Source organism: Dipodomys spectabilis, unplaced genomic scaffold (assembly GCF_019054845.1).
Source record: "Dipodomys spectabilis isolate Male_0828 unplaced genomic scaffold, ASM1905484v1 ptg000030l, whole genome shotgun sequence".
Taxonomy (NCBI): Eukaryota; Metazoa; Chordata; class Mammalia; order Rodentia; family Heteromyidae; genus Dipodomys; species Dipodomys spectabilis.
Genome location: NW_024870707.1, coordinates 7436816 through 7458306, shown reverse-complemented (window position 1 = coordinate 7458306; position 21491 = coordinate 7436816). Strand labels below are relative to the sequence as shown.

The 21491-nt window shown below is 56.3% G+C and overlaps 1 protein-coding gene across 1 annotated transcript; it reads right to left on the bottom strand.

Moving 5' to 3' along the window:
- Window positions 1-738: 738 nt before the first annotated feature.
- On the bottom strand, window positions 739-11361 carry Ppp1r32 (protein phosphatase 1 regulatory subunit 32). Its single transcript, XM_042676400.1, has 13 exons — window positions 11253-11361; window positions 10550-10667; window positions 10166-10322; window positions 5587-5715; window positions 5290-5353; window positions 4909-5021; window positions 3913-3972; window positions 3711-3797; window positions 2705-2818; window positions 2518-2612; window positions 1822-1974; window positions 949-1036; window positions 739-797 (listed from the first exon to the last, which is right to left on the bottom strand). The coding sequence occupies exons 1-12, from the start codon at window positions 11359-11361 to the stop codon at window positions 967-969; spliced, it is 1269 nt and encodes a 422-aa protein (XP_042532334.1). The 3' UTR covers window positions 739-797; window positions 949-966.
- Window positions 11362-21491: the final 10130 nt, after the last annotated feature.

Below are 21491 nucleotides of genomic sequence, written 5' to 3'. Positions count from 1 at the left end.
CCAGGCTGTGGACAGGCCCTGGGCCCGTCAGGCGGGACTGCACTGGGTACAGCAGGGACCAGCAGGGCCTCATCTAAATCCTCGCCCCTCTGAGTCCTGGCTGGTGCTGGCGGGGATGTGCTACACAGTTGGTGGGCTGTGTACTGCACAAATGCACCTGGCTGTGTGGCAAAGGGTGCTGAGAACTAGTCCAGGTTGCAGGCTGGGGCCTTCTGATGCCAGGCTGCAGCACCTCTTCCCACTGATGTTTGCCTGTGAGGACTTGTGCTAAGGTGCAGCATCCACCGGTGTGTTCTCATTCTCACAAAGAGGCTGCCTAGCAGCAACCTCTGCAATCAGCCTCCCTCCCCCATGTTGGATATCCAGTTCTCCAACCATCATAGACTCACCTCCATCTTTCTGGAAGCTGGTCTCTGGTCTCTGCTCTCCTCCACTTAAACCCTTCCTCCTCAACCCATCCAGCATAGTCACAGAAGGCACACATGTCTTTGCCCTAATTCCACCTCCATCTTATAGACCAAGTAATGAAGGCCTAGGGTTAGTGAAGGGCAGGAGCCTTGTCCTACAGCCACAGTGATTCCTTCTCCAGTGAGTCTCAGATTCAAAATCCCACCCTAGCCTCTCTACCCCAGCACTCAGGGCCCAGATCACCCCTTTTTTCCCCAGTCCCCTGACAATGGCCGGCACAGTGTTCTGATGCTATGCGCTTTATTTCCTTAGGAAAGTAGCTGAGGGGCTCTCCGTGGGAGCTGGAGGGAAGGCTGGGCTCTGCTCCTGTCGCTGGGAGGCAGTGCAGCCTGGGAAGAGGGACGGAAGCAAGGGCAAAGTGGTTCTGCCAACTGTCAAAGACAGTCCCTCCAAGAGTCCACCCCCGCTTGGAAGTTAGGGACCCCCACACCAGGGCTGCTGCTCCAGGGAGCAGCCTAGGAGGGGGTTCAGGTGCCTTACCTGGGGGGGGCCTTAGGTTCAGCTGGAGGCCAGGTGGTAGGTGCCATGAGCTGGATTTCGGGAAAAGGGGTCAGCTGAGGTCATAGTTCTGCAGAGGAGAGAGAAGATGGGAGGGAAGGAAGAAGGGAGGGGGAGAGAGGAAGCAGCAGGGGTCTGGACCCTCTCTTCTGCCAGCTCCTCCTTGACAGCCAGAGAATAGTCCAAGCCTGAGCCAAAGCAGCCAAGCCACAAAACATCAGTGCCTGCCAACTTGGGCCGCGTGTCACGTGAGCACAGGTTTTGAAGAGATGAGTAGAAAGGAATCAGGAGAGAGGCAGATCCACCGTCCATTCATCTTTGTACCCCTCCCACACTGCCCCTGTGCAGAAGGGAGCTGGAGGGGGGGAGTAGGAAAGGGGAATGGGGGCCCAGAGGGAGAAATCGCTGGACAGACAAGAGGACAGAGGCAGAAAAGCCAACCAAGAGGCTTGGCATGTGTGGCTCACGCCTGTAATGCCGGCTACTCCCGGAGGCTGAGATGTGAGGATCAAAGTTCAAAGCCAGTCTGGAAAGGAAAGTCTGTGAGACTCTTTATCTCCAATTTACCACTAAAAACAGCCAGAAGTAGAGCTGTGGCTCAAGTGACAGAGTGCTATTCTTGAGTAAAAAAAATGCCTCAGGGACAGCACTGAGGCCCTGAGTTCAAGCCCCAGGACCAACACACACAGACACAGACACACAGACACAGACACACACACACACACACACACACACACACACCACAGAGCCAACCAGAAGAAATGGCCTCGCAGAGGCACAGACAGATGGAGGCAGGAGAAGGACCTGGAGCCGGCTGAGGGGCGTGAGAAGGGAGAGAACCGTGGGTCTGCTAACCTTGCCATGTTGGGGGGGTTCGGGCGCCGTTGGCACTCTGTAGGGCTTGGGGCCCCCTCCATGTTGAGGGCATAGCTTCCTGCCATCTGGGGCTGGACGCCGCCTCGAGTCCAGCCTTCCCAGTCTCGGCCTCTGGGGATGTTGTCCATGTACCTGGAACAGAGGAGGGGTGGAGCAGCCAGCCCTGTGCTGGTCTTGCCTGGTCTTCCTCTGGGGCACCCCAAGCCCTTGTCCACTAGGGGGCGTGCTCGCGCCGGCGGCCCTGCCTGAGCCCTTGCTCCAAGTCCAGAGCACACGTGCCATGGACTACACTTAGTATCTTAGGATCAAGGAGGCCCCTGGGACTTCGTATCATCCCAGAGACTGATGGGGGTAGGTGTGAGCGCCCACTCTCTCACCCGGTGGCTGGGATGATTCTGAATGGTGTGTCCTACACTGTTTTGTACAGTTTCTATTGTGGGGACAGCTGGCCTCCTAACACCCCCACTACCCCCCCCCCCCATTTCCTGGCTGCCTCCCCTCCACCCTCCATATTTCCCCTGCAAGCCCCCAAGAAGAACCTGACTTGAATGTTTGGTTCAGGGGAACAACAGACTAGAGTTCAACGTGGGTCATCTCCCCAAAGCTATGAGCAGCGTCTACATCCCTGCCTCGTTCTTCCAGTCTGTGAAATGGGTCTCAATGGCGGACTCTCACCCTTGGTTGTAGGTGGTCAGGTACTGCTGATCCCTGTTGGGGTCACAGGAGCTCCGGAAGTAGGTGGGGTTGTTAAGACTGAACCCCGAGAGCTCCTATCCCAGGGGAAGACAGGGAGATCATCAGGTGGGGCGGAGCAGGGTGGGGGCTGGGGGTGGATGGCCCGGCTGGGCCGGGCAGGCCTCACCTTTCTTCCTACAGTGTCTCTGCCAAGCATGGCCACGTTTGACTGTTGTACTCGTTGGGGTGCCTGGTACTGCCGGGAGCCCAGGCTTCTGGATTCTAGACTTGGTGGGGGTACCTGGAGGGGTCAGAGCCACAAGATAGAACCACCCCAGGCAGGGAGGGGCAGGAGTCCTGGAATCCTAGCTACTCTCGAGGATGAATTCTGAGGATCACGGTTCAAAGCCAGCCTGGGTAGGAAAGTCCATAAAACCCTTAACTCCAATGAGTTAAACTACAAGTGGTAGTGTGGCTCAAGTGGTAGAGCACCAACCTTGAGCGGAAAATGCCAAGCAAGAGCCGGAGGCCCTGAATTCAAGCCCTGTACTGGCAAACACACAGAAAAAGAATGGAGGCCAAGCTTGGCTCTGGTAGCTCCTGCCTGTAATCCTAGCTACTCGGGAGGCTGAGATCTGAAGATTGTGGTTCAACTCCAGCCCCCGCAGGAAAGTCTGTGAGAACTCTGATCTCCAATTAATCACCAGAAACCGGAAGTAAAACGGTGCTAGAGTGCTAGCCTTGAGCAAAAGAGTTCAGGGACAGTGCCCAAGACCTGAGTTCAAATCCTGACAAAAAAAAAAAAAAAGAGTGGAGGCCAGGCAGATGCACACTACCTTCCTGCTGAGTATAATTGCTGTTTTTTGTTGTTGTTGCTGTTTGTTTTTGTTTTTTGGTCAGTCATGGGTCTTGAACTCTGGGCCTGGGTACTGTCCCTTAGCTCTTCAGCTCAAGGCCTCAAGTGCTCTACCACTTGAGCTACAGTGCCACTTCTGGTTTTCTGGTGGTTAATTGGAGATCAGAGTCTTACAGACTTTCCTGCCCAGGGTGGCTTTGAACCTCGATCCTCCGAGCTCAGCCTCCTAAGTGTAATTGGCTGTTTCTGAGCACACTCCTTCCCCTCCTCCTGGGAGGCCCGGGTCCCCACGGGTCCAGCTATCCAAATCCTCTCGCCTGAGACCCCCATCACTCACTCTGGGGTTCAGGATCCTCTCATTCACTCGGCTGTAGCCCGTCTCCCGCTCAGAGCCTCTGGCCAACACGGGGAGGTGGTCACTTCCCTGAGAGAAGCAAAGCAATCATGCCTTCACCTCTGGGTGTGGCCACCTCCAGGCCCCGCCCCTGTCCTCCCTCTTCCCCAGGAGCCCCCTCCTGCATCCCAGGGCAGCTGCTTACTTGTGGGTGAGTCATTGGCATGAAGTCGGACTTGGTGACACTCTGGCTTGGGAGGAGGACCTGAAAAAGGGGTCCACAAGGGAGCCTCAGCTTGGCACCTGTTCCCAGATGCCCTCTCTGCTTGGAGATGCCCCTCACTGTGCTGAGTTCACAGGAGGGCCGGGGCTCACGGCTGGGCCTCGCTGGGTGACTGAGGAAAGGAAGAAGCTGGGAGAGAAAGGCCAATCCCAGGGCCGTGGCTGGGAGCACCTTCATCTCCCCACACCTCAAGACTCTCCTCTCTGTGGTGGGGGAAATGCACCAAAGCACTGGTTTTCTTTTCCTTTTCTTTCTTTCTTTTCTTTTTTTTTTTGGTCAGTCGTGGGGCTTGAACTCTGGGCCTGGGCGTTGTCCCTGTGCTCTTCAGCTCAAGACAAGTGCTCTACCACTTGAGCTACAGTGCCACTTCCAGTTTTCTAGTGGTTTATTGGAGATAAGAGTCATGGACTTTATTGCCCAGGTTGGCTTTGAACCGCGATCCTCAGATCTCAGCCTCCTAAGTAGCTAGGATTACAAGCATGAGCCACTAGCGCCTGACCTCAAAGCAGTGTTTTTTACTAAGCTCTTTCATCTTGTGTTTGAACATGGGGCGCTCTGTGTGTGTGTGCAAGTGTACACGCACACACACCAGTACTGGGGATTGAACTCAGGGCCTCCTGATCTCCCCTTAGCTTTTTTACTTAAGGCTAGTCCTCGACTACTTGATCCATAACTTTTCTTCTGGCTTTCTTCTGGTTATAATTGGAGCTAAGAGTCTCACAGACTTTTCTGCCTGTGCTGACTTTGGTTGGGGATCCTTAGATCTCAACCTCCTAAATAGCTAGGATTACAGGCGTGAGCCACCGGTGCCGGTCTTCAATGTGGGGCTTTACAGTTCGTATCTGAATAAAGCTTGAAATCTGTAGACCAGAAGGCTTCAGAGACATTGAAAGTCTAGCTAGGGCCCCAGGAACTTACGGGGTCTCCAGGAGGAGCCTGGGACGGTGGCTGGAAGATGATAGGATTCTCGTTGGAATCTTTGGTGAAGCCAGTATCCTCCTTGGCGCCAATGGATTTTTTGTGCAAGAACTCTGTAAAAGACAGATCTCCTGTGCTGCCCAGGACAACAGAGGCTGGGACAGGATCCGTGCAGCTCAGGGGAGCTGAGGATGTTGGTCATCAGGACGGAGACTCCAGAACAGAGGCAGGCAGATGTAAGGGCGAGGCAAAGGCCGGGAGCAGCTCTGCTCAGCCATGGCTCTGGGACACAGCGGGTCCTGGGCATACGGGCCGCTCCACCCACGGGGACCCATGGAGGCAGCCACTGGGCAGGGTGGCCTGACTCACAGGTGGGCTTACCTGCCTGGTGGGGAGGATCTTTGAGGTACTTGGCGTTGTACTCTGTAGTCATGTATCGGGGCCCCTAGAACACAAAAAGAGGGAGGCTAAGCGGGGACAGAAGGGTGTCCATGGGGGTCACCTTAATGCTGTTTGGGAAATAATCCGATCACAAATCCCTCCTTCTTGAGTTTCTTGGTGCCCCAGTCCCCCTCCAAGTTCTCCCTGGGCGAGTGGGCAAGGGCTGACATGTAGCATCGGACTATGGAGCCAGACTCGGGCCTGCCTCCCAGCCCCCAGCCTCAGGCTTCCGCTCACATGGCGCATGTTCTCCAGCTCCAGGGAGCCCTTGTCGAGGTGCTGGTGGAGCAGAGGCACCTGCTTGGGCTCCAGCCCTGTGATGGTCTGGGGCCCGTGATCCTGCGTGTCGAAATGAACCTTCCTGATCTGGAGGAGGAAGTACCAATGGCCCTCTATGCACACCTCCTCACTCTCCCCTTGCCCTTCCCTAGTGACCGCACGAGGATAACACTGGAGGGGTCCCATGATGCTCTGGGGCAGGGATGGTGCAGCGTTTCCTCCTCTTCCTCCTCCCCCTCCCCCACGCCTTCTACAGCGCCTTGGTACCTGCCACTGGCAGTGCCTAGAACTCTCTTCTCTCAAATGGCTGCAAGTAGAGGATGCTACCTGCCTTCAAGGCTTTATCCCGACAGTAAGATTTTTCCCAGCTCTCATTCTTATCCCTACTTCTCCCCTGCTCCCATCTCCTCCAACTGTGAAAGATGTTCCAAATACATTCATTGGATGAATTTGAATGGATGGATGAATGGATGAATGCACGGATGGACAGAGGTGTGTCCTGGAGACCATGGTGATGGTAAGAATGAATGATGGTAATAATGAGAGAAACAAAGAAGATGGAGCTGGGTGCCAGTGGCTCCTGCCTGTAATCCTAGCTACTCAGGAGGCTAAGAGCTGAGGATTGCGGTTCAAAGCCAGCCTGGAGAAAAAATGTGAGACTCTTATCTCCAAAGAGCCACCAAAAAGCTGTAAGTGGAGCTACGGCTCAAAATGGCAGAGCACTAGACTTAAGCAGCTCAGGGACAGTGTCCAGGCCTTGAGTTCAAGTCCCAGGACACACACACTCTCTCTCTGCCTCGCCATCTATCTTTGTTCCACAAAGAAGATGGATGGGGTGATCGTGACAATGGGGGTGACAAAGAGCCTGGATGTGGGATGGGTGCTGGAGACTGGGAGGAGTCGGGTTGGGGGTGGTGATGGGTGTGGAGGGACCTGGAGAGAGCAGGGGTGGGGGGGCAGAGCTGGAGGGGGGGGGCAGAGCTGGAGCAGGGGTGGGGGGCAGAGCTGGAGCAGGGGTGGGGGGCAGAGCTGGAGCGGGGGGGGCAGAGCTGGAGCAGGGGTGGGGGGCAGAGCTGGAGCAGGGGTGAGGGGCAGAGCTGGAGCGGGGGTGGGGGGTGGCAGAGCTGGAGCAGGGGTGGGGGGGCAGAGCTGGAGCAGGGGTGGGGGGGCAGAGCTGGAGCAGGGGTGGGGGGCAGAGCTGGAGCAGGGGTGGGGGGCAGAGCTGGAGCAGGGGTGGGGGGGCAGAGCTGGAGCAGGGGTGGGGGGGCAGAACTGGAGCAGGGGTGGGGGGGCAGAGCTGGAGCAGGGGTGGGGGGGCAGAGCTGGAGGGGGGGGCAGAGCTGGAGCAGGGGTGGGGGGCAGAGCTGGAGGGGGGGCAGAGCTGGAGCAGGGGTGGGGGGGCAGAGCTGGAGCAGGGGTGGGGGGGCAGAGCTGGAGCAGGGGTGGGGGGGGCAGAGCTGGAGCAGGGGTGGGGGGGCAGAGCTGGAGCAGGGGTGGGGGGGGCAGAGCTGGAGCAGGGGTGGGGGGGGCAGAGCTGGAGCAGGGGTGGGGGGGCAGAGCTGGAGCAGGGGTGGGGGGGCAGAGCTGGAGCAGGGGTGGGGGGGCAGAACTGGAGCAGGGGTGGGGGGGTAGAGCTGGAGCAGGGGTGGGGGGGTCAGAGCTGGAGCAGGGGTGGGGGGCAGAGCTGGAGCAGGGGTGGGGGGCAGAGCTGGAGCAGGGGTGGGGGGCAGAGCTGGAGCAGGGGTGGGGGGCAGAGCTGGAGCAGGGGTGGGGGTCAGAGCTGGAGCAGGGGTGGGGGGGCAGAGCTGGAGCAGGGGTGGGTGGGGGGGCAGAGCTGGAGCGGGGGTGGGGGCAGAGCTGGAGCAGGGGTGGGGGGGGCAGAGCTGGAGCAGGGGTGGGGGGGGCAGAGCTGGAGCAGGGGTGGGGGGCAGAGCTGGAGCAGGGGTGGGGGGGCAGAGCTGGAGCAGGGGTGGGGGGGCAGAGCTGGAGCAGGGGTGGGGGGGGCAGAGCTGGAGCAGGGGTGGGGGGCAGAGCTGGAGCAGGGGGGGCAGAGCTGGAGCAGGGGTGGGGGGGCAGAGCTGGAGCAGGGGTGGGGGGGGTAGAGCTGGAGCGGGGGTGGGGGGGCAGAGCTGGAGCAGGGGTGGGGGGGCAGAGCTGGAGCAGGGGTGGGGGGCAGAGCTGGAGCAGGGGTGGGGGGGCAGAGCTGGAGCAGGGGTAGGGGGGTAGAGCTGGAGCAGGGGTGGGGGGGCAGAGCTGGAGCGGGGGTGGGGGGCAGAGCTGGAGCAGGGGTGGGGGGGCAGAGCTGGAGCAGGGGTGGGGGGGGGTAGAGCTGGAGCGGGGGTGGGGGGGCAGAGCTGGAGCAGGGGGGGGTAGAGCTGGAGCAGGGGTGGGGGGGTAGAGCTGGAGCAGGGGTGGGGGGGCAGAGCTGGAGCGGGGGTGGGGGGCAGAGCTGGAGCAGGGGTGGGGGGCAGAGCTGGAGCAGGGGTGGGGGGGCAGAGCTGGAGCGGGGGTGGGTGGGGGGGCAGAGCTGGAGCAGGGGTGGGGGGCAGAGCTGGAGCAGGGGTGGGGGGCAGAGCTGGAGCAGGGGTGGGGGGGCAGAGCTGGAGCGGGGGTGGGGGGGCAGAGCTGGAGCAGGGGGGGCAGAGCTGGAGCAGGGGTGGGGGGGCAGAGCTGGAGCAGGGGTGGGGGGCAGAGCTGGAGCAGGGGTGGGGGGGCAGAGCTGGAGCAGGTGTGGGTGGGGGGGCAGAGCTGGAGCAGGGGTGGGGGGGCAGAGCTGGAGCGGGGGTGGGGGGGCAGAGCTGGAGCGGGGGTGGGGGGGCAGAGCTGGAGCAGGGGGGGCAGAGCTGGAGCAGGGGTGGGGGGGCAGAGCTGGAGCAGGGGTGGGGGGGCAGAGCTGGAGCAGGGGTGGGGGGGCAGAGCTGGAGCACGGTTGGGGGGGCAGAGCTGGAGCAGGGGTGGGGGGGCAGAGCTGGAGCAGGGGGGGCAGAGCTGGAGCAGGGGTGGGGGGGCAGAGCTGGAGCAGGGGTGGGGGGCAGAGCTGGAGCAGGGGTGGGGGGGCAGAGCTGGAGCAGGGGTGGGGGGTAGAGCTGGAGCGGGGGTGGGGGGGGCAGAGCTGGAGCAGGGGTGGGGGGGCAGAGCTGGAGCAGGGGTGGGGGGCAGAGCTGGAGCAGGGGTGGGGGGGGTTGAGCTGGAGCGGGGGGGGGGCAGAGCTGGAGCAGGGGTGGGGGGGCAGAGCTGGAGCAGGGGTGGGGGGCAGAGCTGGAGCAGGGGTGGGGGGGCAGAGCTGGAGCAGGGGTGGGCGGTAGAGCTGGAGCGGGGGTGGGGGGCAGAGCTGGAGCAGGGGTGGGGGGGCAGAGCTGGAGCAGGGGTGGGGGGCAGAGCTGGAGCAGGGGTGGGTGGGGGGGGTAGAGCTGGAGCAGGGGTGGGGGGTAGAGCTGGAGCAGGGGTGGGGGGCAGAGCTGGAGCAGGGGTGGGGGGGCAGAGCTGGAGCAGGGGTGGGGGGTAGAGCTGGAGCAGGGGTGGGGGGCAGAGCTGGAGCAGGGGTGGGGGGGCAGAGCTGGAGCAGGGGTGGGGGGGCAGAGCTGGAGCAGGGGTGGGGGGCAGAGCTGGAGCAGGGGTGGGGGGGCAGAGCTGGAGCAGGGGTGGGGGGGCAGAGGTGGAGCAGGGGTGGGGGGGCAGAGCTGGAGCAGGGGTGAGTGGGGCAGAGCTGGAGCGGGGGGGGGCAGAGCTGGAGCAGGGGTGGGGGGGCAGAGCTGGAGCGGGGGGGGGCAAAGCTGGAGCAGGGGTGGGGGGGCAGAGCTGGAGCAGGGGTGAGGGGGCAGAGCTGGAGCAGGGGTGGGGGGGCAGAGCTGGAGCAGGGGTGGGGGGGGCAGAGCTGGAGCAGGGGTGGGGGGGGTAGAGCTGGAGCGGGGGTGGGGGGGCAGAGCTGGAGCAGGGGTGGGGGGGCAGAGCTGGAGCAGGGGTGGGGGGCAGAGCTGGAGCAGGGGTGGGGGGGCAGAGCTGGAGCAGGGGTAGGGGGGTAGAGCTGGAGCAGGGGTGGGGGGGCAGAGCTGGAGCGGGGGTGGGGGGCAGAGCTGGAGCAGGGGTGGGGGGGCAGAGCTGGAGCAGGGGTGGGGGGGGCAGAGCTGGAGCAGGGGTGGGTGGGGGCAGAGCTGGAGCGGGGGTTGGGGGGGCAGAGCTGGAGCGGGGGTTGGGGGGGCAGAGCTGGAGCGGGGTGGGGGGGCAGAGCTGGAGCAGGGGTGGGGGGGCAGAGCTGGAGCAGGGGTGGGGGGGCAGAGCTGGAGCAGGGTTGGGGGGGCAGAGCTGGAGCGGGGGTGGGGGGGCAGAGCTGGAGCAGGGGTGGGGGGGCAGAGCTGGAGCGGGGGTGGGGGGGCAGAGCTGGAGCGGGGGGGGGGTAAAGGTAAGCGAGACCCTCATTCCTCAGGGTGGCTCCTCCACAAAGCCATTTCCGTCTCAAGCACAGTTAGCAGCGGTGTCCCTGAAGGACCTCCAACCTCTCAGCCTCCTCCCTGCCTCCCCTCCAGAGCTCCACACTGACCTCCTTGGTGGTGATGGGCCCCGTGTGGAGCCGCTCCCGCCCGTAGCCTGAGGGAGACTGGTGCATGTTCCAGGGCAGCGGGCCTTTGGCGTCGGGCTTCTCTGGAGGGCAGTAACTCTGGCTGGCCACTGACTGGAGGCTGTCTCGGACCTGTTCTCTGGAGAAGGCAGGCAGAGTGGGGGCTGGGACAATCAGAACCACCTGGCCACCTACCCTTGCCCTGAGCAGCTGGTGGTTTATTCCTAGGGGCTCCCCACTTCCTTCTCCTCTCCCAGGGAACTCAGGGCTCCCCGGGCCTCACACCCAGAGCCCCCTAAAATCCCAGGTTGTGGCGAGGAGCGCAGAGGCCCAGCAGGACGAAGGGAGGGGGTGCACAGCCCGTACCTCATGGCTGGATTGTCCATCGTATCCATGTTGGGCTGGTAGGTGGCCAGAGGACGGTAGTTTGACTTGTAACCTGTGCCTTCATGGCTGCCCAGGTGGGGCTTGAACTCACCTCGTCCTGCGGAGGGCAACAGTGGGGAAGGGGCAAGAGTTGGGGTCAGCAGAGGTGAGGAGGAAGAAGGGGACTTGCAGCCGGGCGCCGGTGGCTCGCGCCTGCAATCTTAGCTACTCAGGAGGCTGAGATCAGAGGATCTCGGTTCAAAGCCAGCCAGGGCAAGAAAGTCTGTGAGACTCTTATCTCCAATAAACCACTAGAAAACCAGAAGTGGTGCTGTGGCTCAAGTGGTAGAGCTCTCGCCTTAAGCTGAGGGACAACGCCCAGGCCCAGAGTTCAAGCCCCACAACTGACAAAAAAGGTGTGTGTGGGGGGAGTTGCTGGGCACGGCTGCCATCCCCTGGGGCTCAGGGGCCGCTGTGAGATGGGTGTTGGGGAGGCCTGGCAGGTGGGGCTGTGACAGCAGGATGGTGAGGGCACAGGTCTTGTGGCCAGCAACAGATGTCGGTGGGAGCTGTGCGTGGGGCAGCGGCGGTCCTGCGGGAAGGTAGGGGAGGGGCAGATCCCCCCCTTCTCCAGGGCCCCTCTATCCCACCCAAGTGTCCCGGAGGCGGCTCTCCACGGCGGGGGGGGGGGGGGTGTTCTCACCGTAGGCTGTGCTGTAGCTGGTGGCGTAGAATTTCAGGGGGTCTGAGCAGCCCCCTGAGCTCATCTTCACATAGGGGGAGGCAACACCCATGGGAAGTTTCCCTATCATGGTGCTGTCCCTGGAGCAGGGCCCTGAGGGCCTAAGAAGGAACGCGGGGAGCCTCATCAGTCCCCAGCCCTGGCTTCCATGTCCCGCTGGGTGCAGTCGACCCCCACCTGGCCAGGCTCTTTTTCTAGGTCTCCATCCCCATCCTGGACACCCACACCCCAAAATGGAAAAAAAAAATAATAGAACTACTCTTCAGTTGTCATCGCCTGGCTACTTGAGTCTTGTGTCCTCTTCCCAACTTCCTATTAACCTGACACCCCCACTGGAAAGCTGGGAAAGTGAGGTTCCCGGGGCTGAGAGAGCCGATTCACGCCCAGGCCCCTGATCTGGGTGTTTCTTGGAACTTCTGGACCATCCTAGCTCTACTGCTCACGCCCAGCCGCACCCAGGAGTCTCTCTGGCTCCCCGGCCTTGCCCACGTCCCACTGGACGCTGGCTAGGCTCTCCCAGGGCCCCACGCAGCGAGCCCCACCCTCACCTGCCCTCCTGAGTAGCTGCGTGGTCCGCAGAGACCAGAGGAGGCAGGAGCAGCTCAGAGAAACCAGTGGCCAAGCCAGAAGCAACAGAGAGTTGCCTAGCAACCAGTGCCTAGCAACAGCGTCCTCACAACTCTGAAGCCCTTAAGGGCTCAGGCCTCACTGAAGGGGCTTGTGACCCAGCCAGAAAGAGGAAGGCCAGGACTGGAGCTGCGGAGATCAGGCCCTGTCTCCACAGCTCCTAGCTTGTATCTGGCTGCCCGCACAAAGTTGGGCAGCGTTTCTGGCTGAGTAACAGAAAATAAAAGATAATCCTGAGCAATCACTCCCGTTTATTGAGTATCCACTTCTCACCAGACACTTTACATCTTTCATCTCCATCTTCCGAGCGGCTCTTCGAGGTAGCTATTATTATTTCTATTTCACAAGGGGAACATGAGATTTAGACGCATCAACAGCAGCTTGGCAGGCCAGAGATCTGGCAATCAGAAAACAAGCCAGTTTGAGATTCAGACATGGTGAATATTGGATCCCACTCTTAGGCCTCTCGGTAAATTAATATTTACTATGCTCTGCTCCCGGCAAGTCTGCACTAAACCCTTTGACACACATTTTCTGGTACTGTGAGCAGGGACCTTCTCGTTCCCCACAATTCCCTCTATTTCCCCAAGAACAGGATATACCAAACCTTCTGCCAGCTGTAACCAGCGTGTAGGTCTGGCAGGGGGCCAGGCTCCCTTCCCTCAGGCTGTGATTCAAACGAGGCCCTCCGATGGTTCTACAGCCCATGTCACAGTCAGCTTCTCCCTTCCTCCCCCAGGAGAAGGTTCTGGTTTGTTGCATTTGTCAATTTCTGGGGGGTAAATAATCCCACCACAGTTACTTTCAAATTACTAACATAAAATCACCCAAACAGAGCCTTGGGAGGCAAGCTTGGGGCTGTATAGTATTTCTACTACACTGATCCCAAAGATAGGAAGCAGCTTCCAAGGTATCAACACCAAAGGGTAGGGGAGCGATGGCCTTGGGCCTTGAATTCAAGGCCATTTGCTAGGTGAACACTGTCCCACTGAACCACACCTCCAGTCCTGTATTTTGTTTTGTTTTGTGTCTGTTCTGGGGTTTGAACTCAGAGCCTGGGCTCTGTCTTTTAGCTTTTTCACTCAAGGCTGGTGCTCTACCACTTGAGCCACACTTCCATGTCTAGCTTTTTGCTGGTTAACTGGAGATAAGAGTCTTAGGGACTCTTCTGCCTGGGCTGGCTTCGAACCTCCATCCTCAGATCCCAGCCTCCTGAGTAGCTAGCATACAGATGTGAGCCACTAGCACCCAGCTTCAGCCCTGGTTTTTTAATTTGTTTTCTAGCTATTTTTATGGTAGGGTCTTGCATTCTGCCTAGGTATGCACCTGGACCAAGACTTCCCCCACGTGCCTCTCATTATTTTATTTCAGGCTTTTGAGTGTTTCTGGGATGATGGGTACAACAGTTCATCCAGCCTCCCTCTGAGAAGGTGGGATCTGACAGACTTTTCTCTTCCAGGGTGGTCTGGAACTATAATCCTCCGAATCTCAGCCTCCCACATAGCTGGGGCACGCCATAGGCACACACCTATGGATTGAGAAGGAGGACTCTCACTAACTTTTCTGCCAGAACTGGCCTCCCCCTGTGATCTTCCTGCTCTTGGCCTCCCACGTAGCTAGGCTTACAGAAGTGAGCCATTGGCACCTGAGTCAAGTAATTTAATTGACAGAGTTGAAGTGACAGAGTTTAGTAGGCAACTTAGAGGTACCCTGGAAGTTTCTCTTCATCTTGTGGAAGTATGTGAGCGGGTTCCAGTGCACCCCTGCTCCTCTGAGAAAGTGAGGTGTCAAGGAATGATGAGGTAGAAGGAAAAGGCTGCCCCACCCAGGAAACGCTCTGGCCCAACTAGCCCTGCCAGCAAGGGGCTTGTGCCAGCCTCTCTCACAGAGAAGCTCTGGTCTCAATTGGCCAAGGCCTTAACAGGACTCACGGGTGGGGGGGCAAACAGATAGGCAGGGCTCCCACCCTCCTATGTGAATGCTTATGGCCCTGTTTACCAGTGAGTAGCTACCAGTCAGCTGACAGAGGCTCAAAAACACAGAGAGAAAGCTGTGCAGGCTTCACACCTGTCATCCTAGCCATACAGGAGGCTGAGAGCTGAAGGTCAGGATTCAAAGCCAGCCCAGGCAGAAAGTTCATGAGACTCCTATTTTCAACGAACCAGGAAAAAGCTGGAAGTGGATGGAGCTAATGCTCAAGAGGTACAGTGTTAGCCTGGAGTGAAAAAGCTAAGGGACAGCACCCAGGCCCTGAGTTCAAGCACCAGTACTCCTCCCCCTAAAAAAGAAAAAAAAAAAAACAAAAACAAACACAATAAAACAAGAAAGAGGTGGGGATTTAGCTCAATGGAAGAGTGCTTGCCTGGACAGTAGGCCCCAGCTCTGCGAAAAATAAATAAATAAATACACAGGAGAGAAAGACCAACCACTGGTGGGGGACACACAGGACAAAGTCCTTGGACAGGGCAGACTCTCCCTCTCAGCCACCGCTCAGATAGCAGGAGCCCTCGGTTCTGCCCCTGAATGATTAAGATGAGACTTATGCTTCTGTTTCCTCTTTGGCATCTGCCTGAAGGTTATGGTTCAAAGGTAGGACTTAGCCTAGCACCTCACACATAGTCAGCACTGTCTACTGGACAGGAAAAGGCCCTAGAGAGAGAGATGCCTTTGAAGTGTTCACTGGGGCTTGGGCCCAAGGGAGACAGGGTTCCACAGGGCCCTGCCCTTGGGGAGCCAGAAGTCTAGGGGAAATATCAAGCACAGCCAGGTGATGATGTGATACAAAGCATAACGCCTGAGTCTGAGTTAAAGACCTGCTTTGGCTGCAAGACCCAAGGCACATGGCTCCTTCCCTGAGCCCATTCTGTACTTCTAAGCAGGGAAAGCAGCCCCTAAGAAAGCAGTGGCCAGGTCTCTTTCTATCAGGGCAGAAGGATGGAAACATGGCTTGAAATGGTTCCCGGGGGACCTTGGGTGGCTGAAGCTGACAAAGGGCTTGGGGCAGGAGTTCTGGAAGGTGGTAGCTTTTCTTGTCTCCATTCTCATAGATCTGGCTGTTGTAACCCTCAGGCCTGGGTTTCTTTTTGCTTTGTAGCGACACCCAGTGGTTATCACACAGAACTGCAGGATGTACCACAATATGTTGTTAAGAGACTCCTGGAGGTGCTCCAGGAAGAGGCAGAGTGGTCAGATGGCTCTGGACTCTCCAGAACAGAAGGCTTGGTTCCCACACAGGGTACTGGCCTAGGGTCTGCCCGCTTGGATGCAGGTCTTAGCGGTGACCAAATTGCTGCTTGAGTTTTGGGCCTCTGACCTGTGGGCCTCAGTTCTGTTTGTACAGTGAAGGGGCAGAAGGATCAGCTCACCACACTCCACTTTCTGCTCGTCCTTAGGTTAATTTATTAAGCGCTTCCTCTGTGCTGGGAGCTGAGTTTGCAGCCATGTCTGTCATCAGTGTTTACTTCGCCCTACAAGGCAGGAAGTATGTTGTTATTCTCTGGGTTTTATTTTTATTTTTCAGTCATGGGGCTTGGAGCTTTTGAACTCATGGCTTAGGTACTGTCCCTGAGCTTTTTGCTTTTGTTTTGTTTGCTCATGGCTAGCACTCTACCACTTTGAGCCCAGGCTGGCTTTGAATTATAATCCTCAAATCTCAGTCTTCTGAGTAGCTAGGATTACAGATATGAGTCCCTGGCATCAGCTTCATTCTATTTTTTTTTGGGGGGGTCGGTCATGGGGCTTGAACTCTGGGCCTGGGCGCTGTCTCTCAGCTCTTCAAGGCTAGCCTTCTACCACTTGAGCCACAGCGCCACTTCTGGTTTTGTGAGTAGTTTATTGGAGATAAGAGTCTCATGGACTTTTCTGTCCAGGCTGGATTTGAACCACGATCCTCAGATCTCAGCCTCCTGAGTAGCTAGGATTACAGGCATTGGCACCCAGCCTATTTTTTTTTAAGCTAAAATCTCACTTTGTAGCATAGGCTGGAAGTGCTGGGATTACAGGTGTGCACAAACCTGCCAGCTACGATTCACTGAAGGCAGATATCATGGCCTATGGCCGCTCCAGGGGCTTCTGCCCTCAATGCAAGCTCTGCTTCCTCTCTGAGTCAAGGGAAGTTGGGGTTTAAGCACTTATAAAGAGGGCATCTCCGGGGCTCAGGGTCAGGGAGCTCCTTGGCCGGGAGCTCAATGGCATCCAGACCTTATAGTAGGCCCCAAGACATACTACCTGACCCTGCTGATTCCTGAGGGGAAACAGGCATTGCACTCTGTGTTCTGAGCTGAATGGGGTCTGCAGCTCCCCAAAGGAGGCTTCAGCGGGGCAAAGGAGACCGCACAACGGAGCATGCGTCATCTGGCCTTGATATGTCTTTAAGGCTGGCCTCAGAGGGCTGAGCTCTTGCTGTGAAGAGACAAATCAGCAGACTTTAGTTTAATGGAAAAGCTTCCAGACACACAAAACCATCCAGCAGAACAGGCTGACCTGGGGGAGTGGGTTTTCCATCCTGGGAGGCATGCAAGCAGGTGCATTGTAGGAGGGCAATGACAGCAAGTCACCCAGAGTGTGTTAGGTACCTCCCATCAGCATAGCTAACATGAAGGCACAGAGAAGCTGCATATCTAGTCTGGGGTCACACAGCTAGGAAGGGCAGAGCCAGCTACTGGAACCTGGGCAGTCTGGTTGGTTCCCAAGACCATGCCGCGATCAAGTTGACGTCACCTCATAGATGAAGCTACAGCTTTTCCAGGCTGTTTTCAAAATCAAGCCCTCAGTGAATGTTTTAATCCTTTAGGGGGAAAAACCCTGTCCTTCTGGTGGTGTCTCCACACCTAGCTCCATAGTGTGTGTTTGGGGGCTGTGGTGGCAGGAAGAAGGGCTCTGGCCCTGGCACAGATAATGCTGTGTGACTTTTCTTTCTTTGTTCTTTTTGTTGCAAATTCTTTATTGTGATTAAGTGAATACACAATTTCACAAATTTCACAGTATTGTGGGATAGTGATGCTTAAAGTCACAAACACATTCTAACCTTCATGGGGCAAATTGTCCATTGTGGTCTATAAAGTGTATGAGTTCTATGGCTTTGACTGTATGGTTCTTTCTCTCACATCGGGTGATGTGTACATTCCTTTCCTTTTGCATAGGGTCAGCTGTTCCCTCTTTCCCACTCATTCCCTCCCTCCCATTGCTGTCACCGAGTTGCTTAGTTCATTTCGATCAATGTCCAGTGCAGCTGATGGGTCCCACTGTGGTCTGTTTTCCCGTTTCCCTCTGGTTCTGTGTCCTCCTCCTGGTTTCCCTCAGATGTGCACATATGTACCATATATGTGATCAGCAGTATGGGGTATTTATAGTGATTGGACCTGATGAATGGAGGCCCTTTGTTTCTTGAGTCTTGTTAACTTTGTCGTATCACCTTACGTTTTGGGTTTAACATCCACTTATCAGGGAGACCATGTGTCGTTTGTCTCTTTGCTCTTGGCTTTCCTCACCCAACATGATTTCTTCTAGTTCCATCCATTTCCCTGCGAATGCCATTATTTTGTGTGTGACTTTTCTTAATAGATGGCTCCTCTCTGGTCCCTCTGCTTATGAAGAAGATGCTGAGCCAGAACAGGGGGTTTGGCTCCTTTGCTTTTAGTTTGCGATGTGTTGTTTGTTTGGCCTTGGCAGTCCTTCAAAGTGATACTGAAATGATGCTTTGCTTCATGTCCCCTCTGCCCATCCTGAAATAGCTGAGAGACCACAGGGCCATCCTCCCAGCTCCGGCCACCCTGCCTGCTTGCTTCGGGGCTAAATGGAGAGAAGTCCGCTCACTCTAGACCATGCTTAGCACCGCTACTAGCTGGACCAGCACCGGCCATTCCTCCTAGTCCAGAACCCAACATGGACCAGAGGACTCAGCCCTCCCATTCTGCCATGGGAACAGACATCTGATGAACCCCACCCAGGGCCACCCCTTCCCACATATACATTGTGTGTGAACACCAGCCCCCACCCCCACCCCCGCCCCGATGGCACAGAGGCCCCTCCTGGAGAAATGTTTTGCTTGTTTTTGTGCCAGTATTGGGGCTTGAGCTCTGGGCCTGGGTGCTGTCCCTCAGCTCTTGAGCCACAGAACCACTTGCAGTTTTCTGAATGGTTATTGGAGATAAGAGTCTCATGGAGTTCCCTGCCCAGCTGGCTTTGAACTACAATCCTCAGATCTCAGCCTCCTGAGTAGCTAGGATTATAAGCATGAGCCACCAGCACCCAACTCCTTGAGCTTTGTTTTTGCTCAAAGCTGGTGCTCTACCACTTGAGCCACAGCTCTACTTCGGTCCTTTTGGTGGTTAATTGAAGATAAAAATCTCACAGACTGCCCAGGCTGGCTTTGAACCATTATCCCCAGATCTCAGACTCTTGAGTAACTAGGGTTACAGGTGTGAGTCACTGGCACCTGATTGAGCCCATCTTTAAAAAGTGCTGTGGGGGCTGCATTCACTAAGCACCCTCACCATGGGGAGCTGCTGCAGCCCTAGTACCCCAACACCCTCCTCCCACTTCTTGTTCTTAGAAGGAAAGGGATGCAGCGGCCCCCTTCCTGCCTCCTACATAGCCACGGCGTGTTAGGTACAACCCATCAGCACAGCTAACTTCCAGTGTTCCTGTGGGGTGGGCAGGATGGCTCCCTGCTGCTGCGCACGTTGCCCGGAAGAGCTCTGCCGGCTTATTTATGACTGTTCTGTCTCTGCCTGTTCTGTTCTTTCGCTGTCTCCTCTGGGTGAACTTGTTGATCTTGCACAAGTTTTAAAAATTCATGACTCCTGCAGAAGACAAGCGAGATGAAGCAGAAAACAAGAACCAGTCCCAACCTGCCCCAGGCCCAGTGAGCTTCTTGTACAGTGATGAGGGAGGGAGGGGTTCCGAGGACGTGCCCATGTGCGCAGGGATCTGGGTTCAGATCTCAAGCCTAGCCTTGAGGAAGGTCGTGGCCTTGGCTCACCTCCTCAACCTCTCTCAGCCTGTGGATGATTTCGTCCTGGGAGAACATAGCTATAGAGCTAGGTCTCTGAACAGACAGCATTCAAGTGCTTAGCAAGCAGCCATCAAGCAGAAAGCTCTTGGTAGATGCCAATGGTAATTACTACATTTCCCAGACTCCCTTGCCGCTAGTGGGGGGCGGGGGCTGAGGAGGTTGGTGGAGGAACTGTGGAATGCTGTATCTGAAGGGAGAGGTTTTTCTCTAGGTGGAGGCGCCACACATGGTTGGGAAAAAAAAACAAAACAAAAGATGGCTGGATTGCCAAGCTACTCCATGGAAGACTGGTTTATGCTCCTGAGTATTGGAGAATAAGCTGTGGAAGCATTGCTGCGAAATAAGGAAAGCAAAGAGGATTTGGGAAAGAAATGTCTTGGGAAAGAAATTAAGGTGTGTTCTGTGTACTAGTCAAGTTCTTCAGAGAAACAGAACTGATAGTGCTTTGTATACACACATACACACACAGGCCTCTGTCTCTGTCTCTGTCCGTCTGTCTCTCTCACACACACGTGTTGATTTATTGTAAGGAACTGACTCATTCAAAGCCTGGCAAGTCCCAAGATCCAAGTTGGTAAGCTGCAAACCCAGAGCAGCAAGTAGGTAGCTTAGCTCTATTCTAAGGCCAAAGTCCTAGAATCAAGTGAGCTGAAGATACATACAGCCTCTGTCTGAAGGCTAGGAAGCTTGGAATCCAGCAAGAGCCCTTATTTCAGGTTGAGTGTGAAGGCAGAAGATAAGTCAATGTCCCACTCTGAAGGCAATCGGTAGGAGGAATTTCCTCCTACTCAGAGGAAGGTTAGACTTTCTGTTCTACTTAGGCCTCCTGATGAGTCAGGGCTCATCCACAGTAGGGAGGGAAACCTGTTTTATTTGGCCTGATTTCAATGTTTGTCTCATCCTGAAACACTCTCAAACATCTGGGCACCCAATATCCCAGTCAAGTTGCCACGTAAAGGGCACCATGGTGCTCTGAGACATAGAAGTCACATGGAATATACAGGTGAGCCTGCTGAAAACTTGTGAACAATAATGCCAAAGAAATCACGATTCTGGTCTTTTAAAGCCTGAGACCCTTTAAGACCTAAAACTGCTAAGGAATCAGGGCAGAGTTCTTGCTTCAGGTGTGCCAAAGGAGGGTAGTAGGAAAGGATGCACCTCCAGATGACAGGCATAGCATCCAGGGCAGAGGATTCTCCTTAGCCTACAAAATGTGTATCCCACAGGATCCAGATCAGTGCGTCTGGGCCCTAATCAGCATCCTCTTCTCATGGGCATTTTCCCTGGGGCTGCCCTGCCCCACCTCTGCCCTGGGATGCTGGCATGAAGGGAGAGCAGTTCACACATCTTTGAAGGTTGTGTACTTTCGGATTCAAGGGGTCATGTCAAGACCTGCTAACGAGAGCTCCAGGAGCCCAGGAGATCCAAGGCTGGAGGTCAGGGTCCATCAATCTGGCTTTTTTTTTTCTTTTCCTGTTTTGATGGTGCTGGGGGTTGAACTCAGGGTCTTGCACTTGCTAGGCAGGGATTCTACCACTTGAGCCATGCCTCCTTTTTCCACTGGTTTTCCACAGAGGGTCTCACTTTATTTCCAGGGTTGGCATGTTTCTCTTGTAGCTGGGATAACACCACCATACCCAGCCATTGGTTGAGATGATGTCCCACAAACTTTTGTACCTATATCCGTGTAGTTTGGGTGTCTGTAATACTGGCTAATATGAAGGTTTAAAAAAAGAATTACATTTTGATGGAGAATTTCATCTTCAATTTAGATATAAATAATAGTAAGTAGGCTAGGCGTGGTGGTGGCTCACACCTGTAATCTTAGCTACTCAGAGGGAGGCTGAGATCTAAGGATCATGGTCAAAGTCATCCCCCCATGGGTCAAATGGTAGAATGCTAACCTCAGTTAAAAAAAAAAAAAAAGAAGCTCAGAGACTGTTCCCAGGTCTTGACTGTGCCCAGAATCTGTGATCTGTGCGCGTGCACGCACGCACACACACACACACACACACACACAAGCCAGTGGGCAAATGAGTCTCCCATACTTTGTTGATAGGAATGGAAGATGGTACTACTCTCGAAGCTTTAGAAGTTTCTTTAAACTAATATAGACCTACTTTATAACCCTGCAATTCAACTCCTAGGTAGTCGCTCATGTGTTAGCCAACTTTCAGTTGCTGTAACCAATATCTGAGATAATTCAACCCCTGACCAGGCTTGTCTTGCCCTAGTTTCAGAGTTTTCAGCCCATAGTCACTTGGCCCATTAGTTGGTCCTGTGGGCTGCACAGTATCACTGTGGGAGCAAAGGACAGAGGAAGCCTCTGCTTCTCATGGCAGCCAGGAAGCAGAGAGACTAGAAGCAGGTGAAGTCCCAATACTTGATTCATGGGCACGCCCCCAATTACCTAACATCCTCCCACTAGGATCCACCTCCTCAGGGTCCCAGCATCTCCTACTGGTGACTAAACCTTTAACACACTGAGTATTGGGGAACTTCAAGTTTAAGATCCAAACTATATAGGACCAAGAAAAATGAAAACATAGGTTCACAAG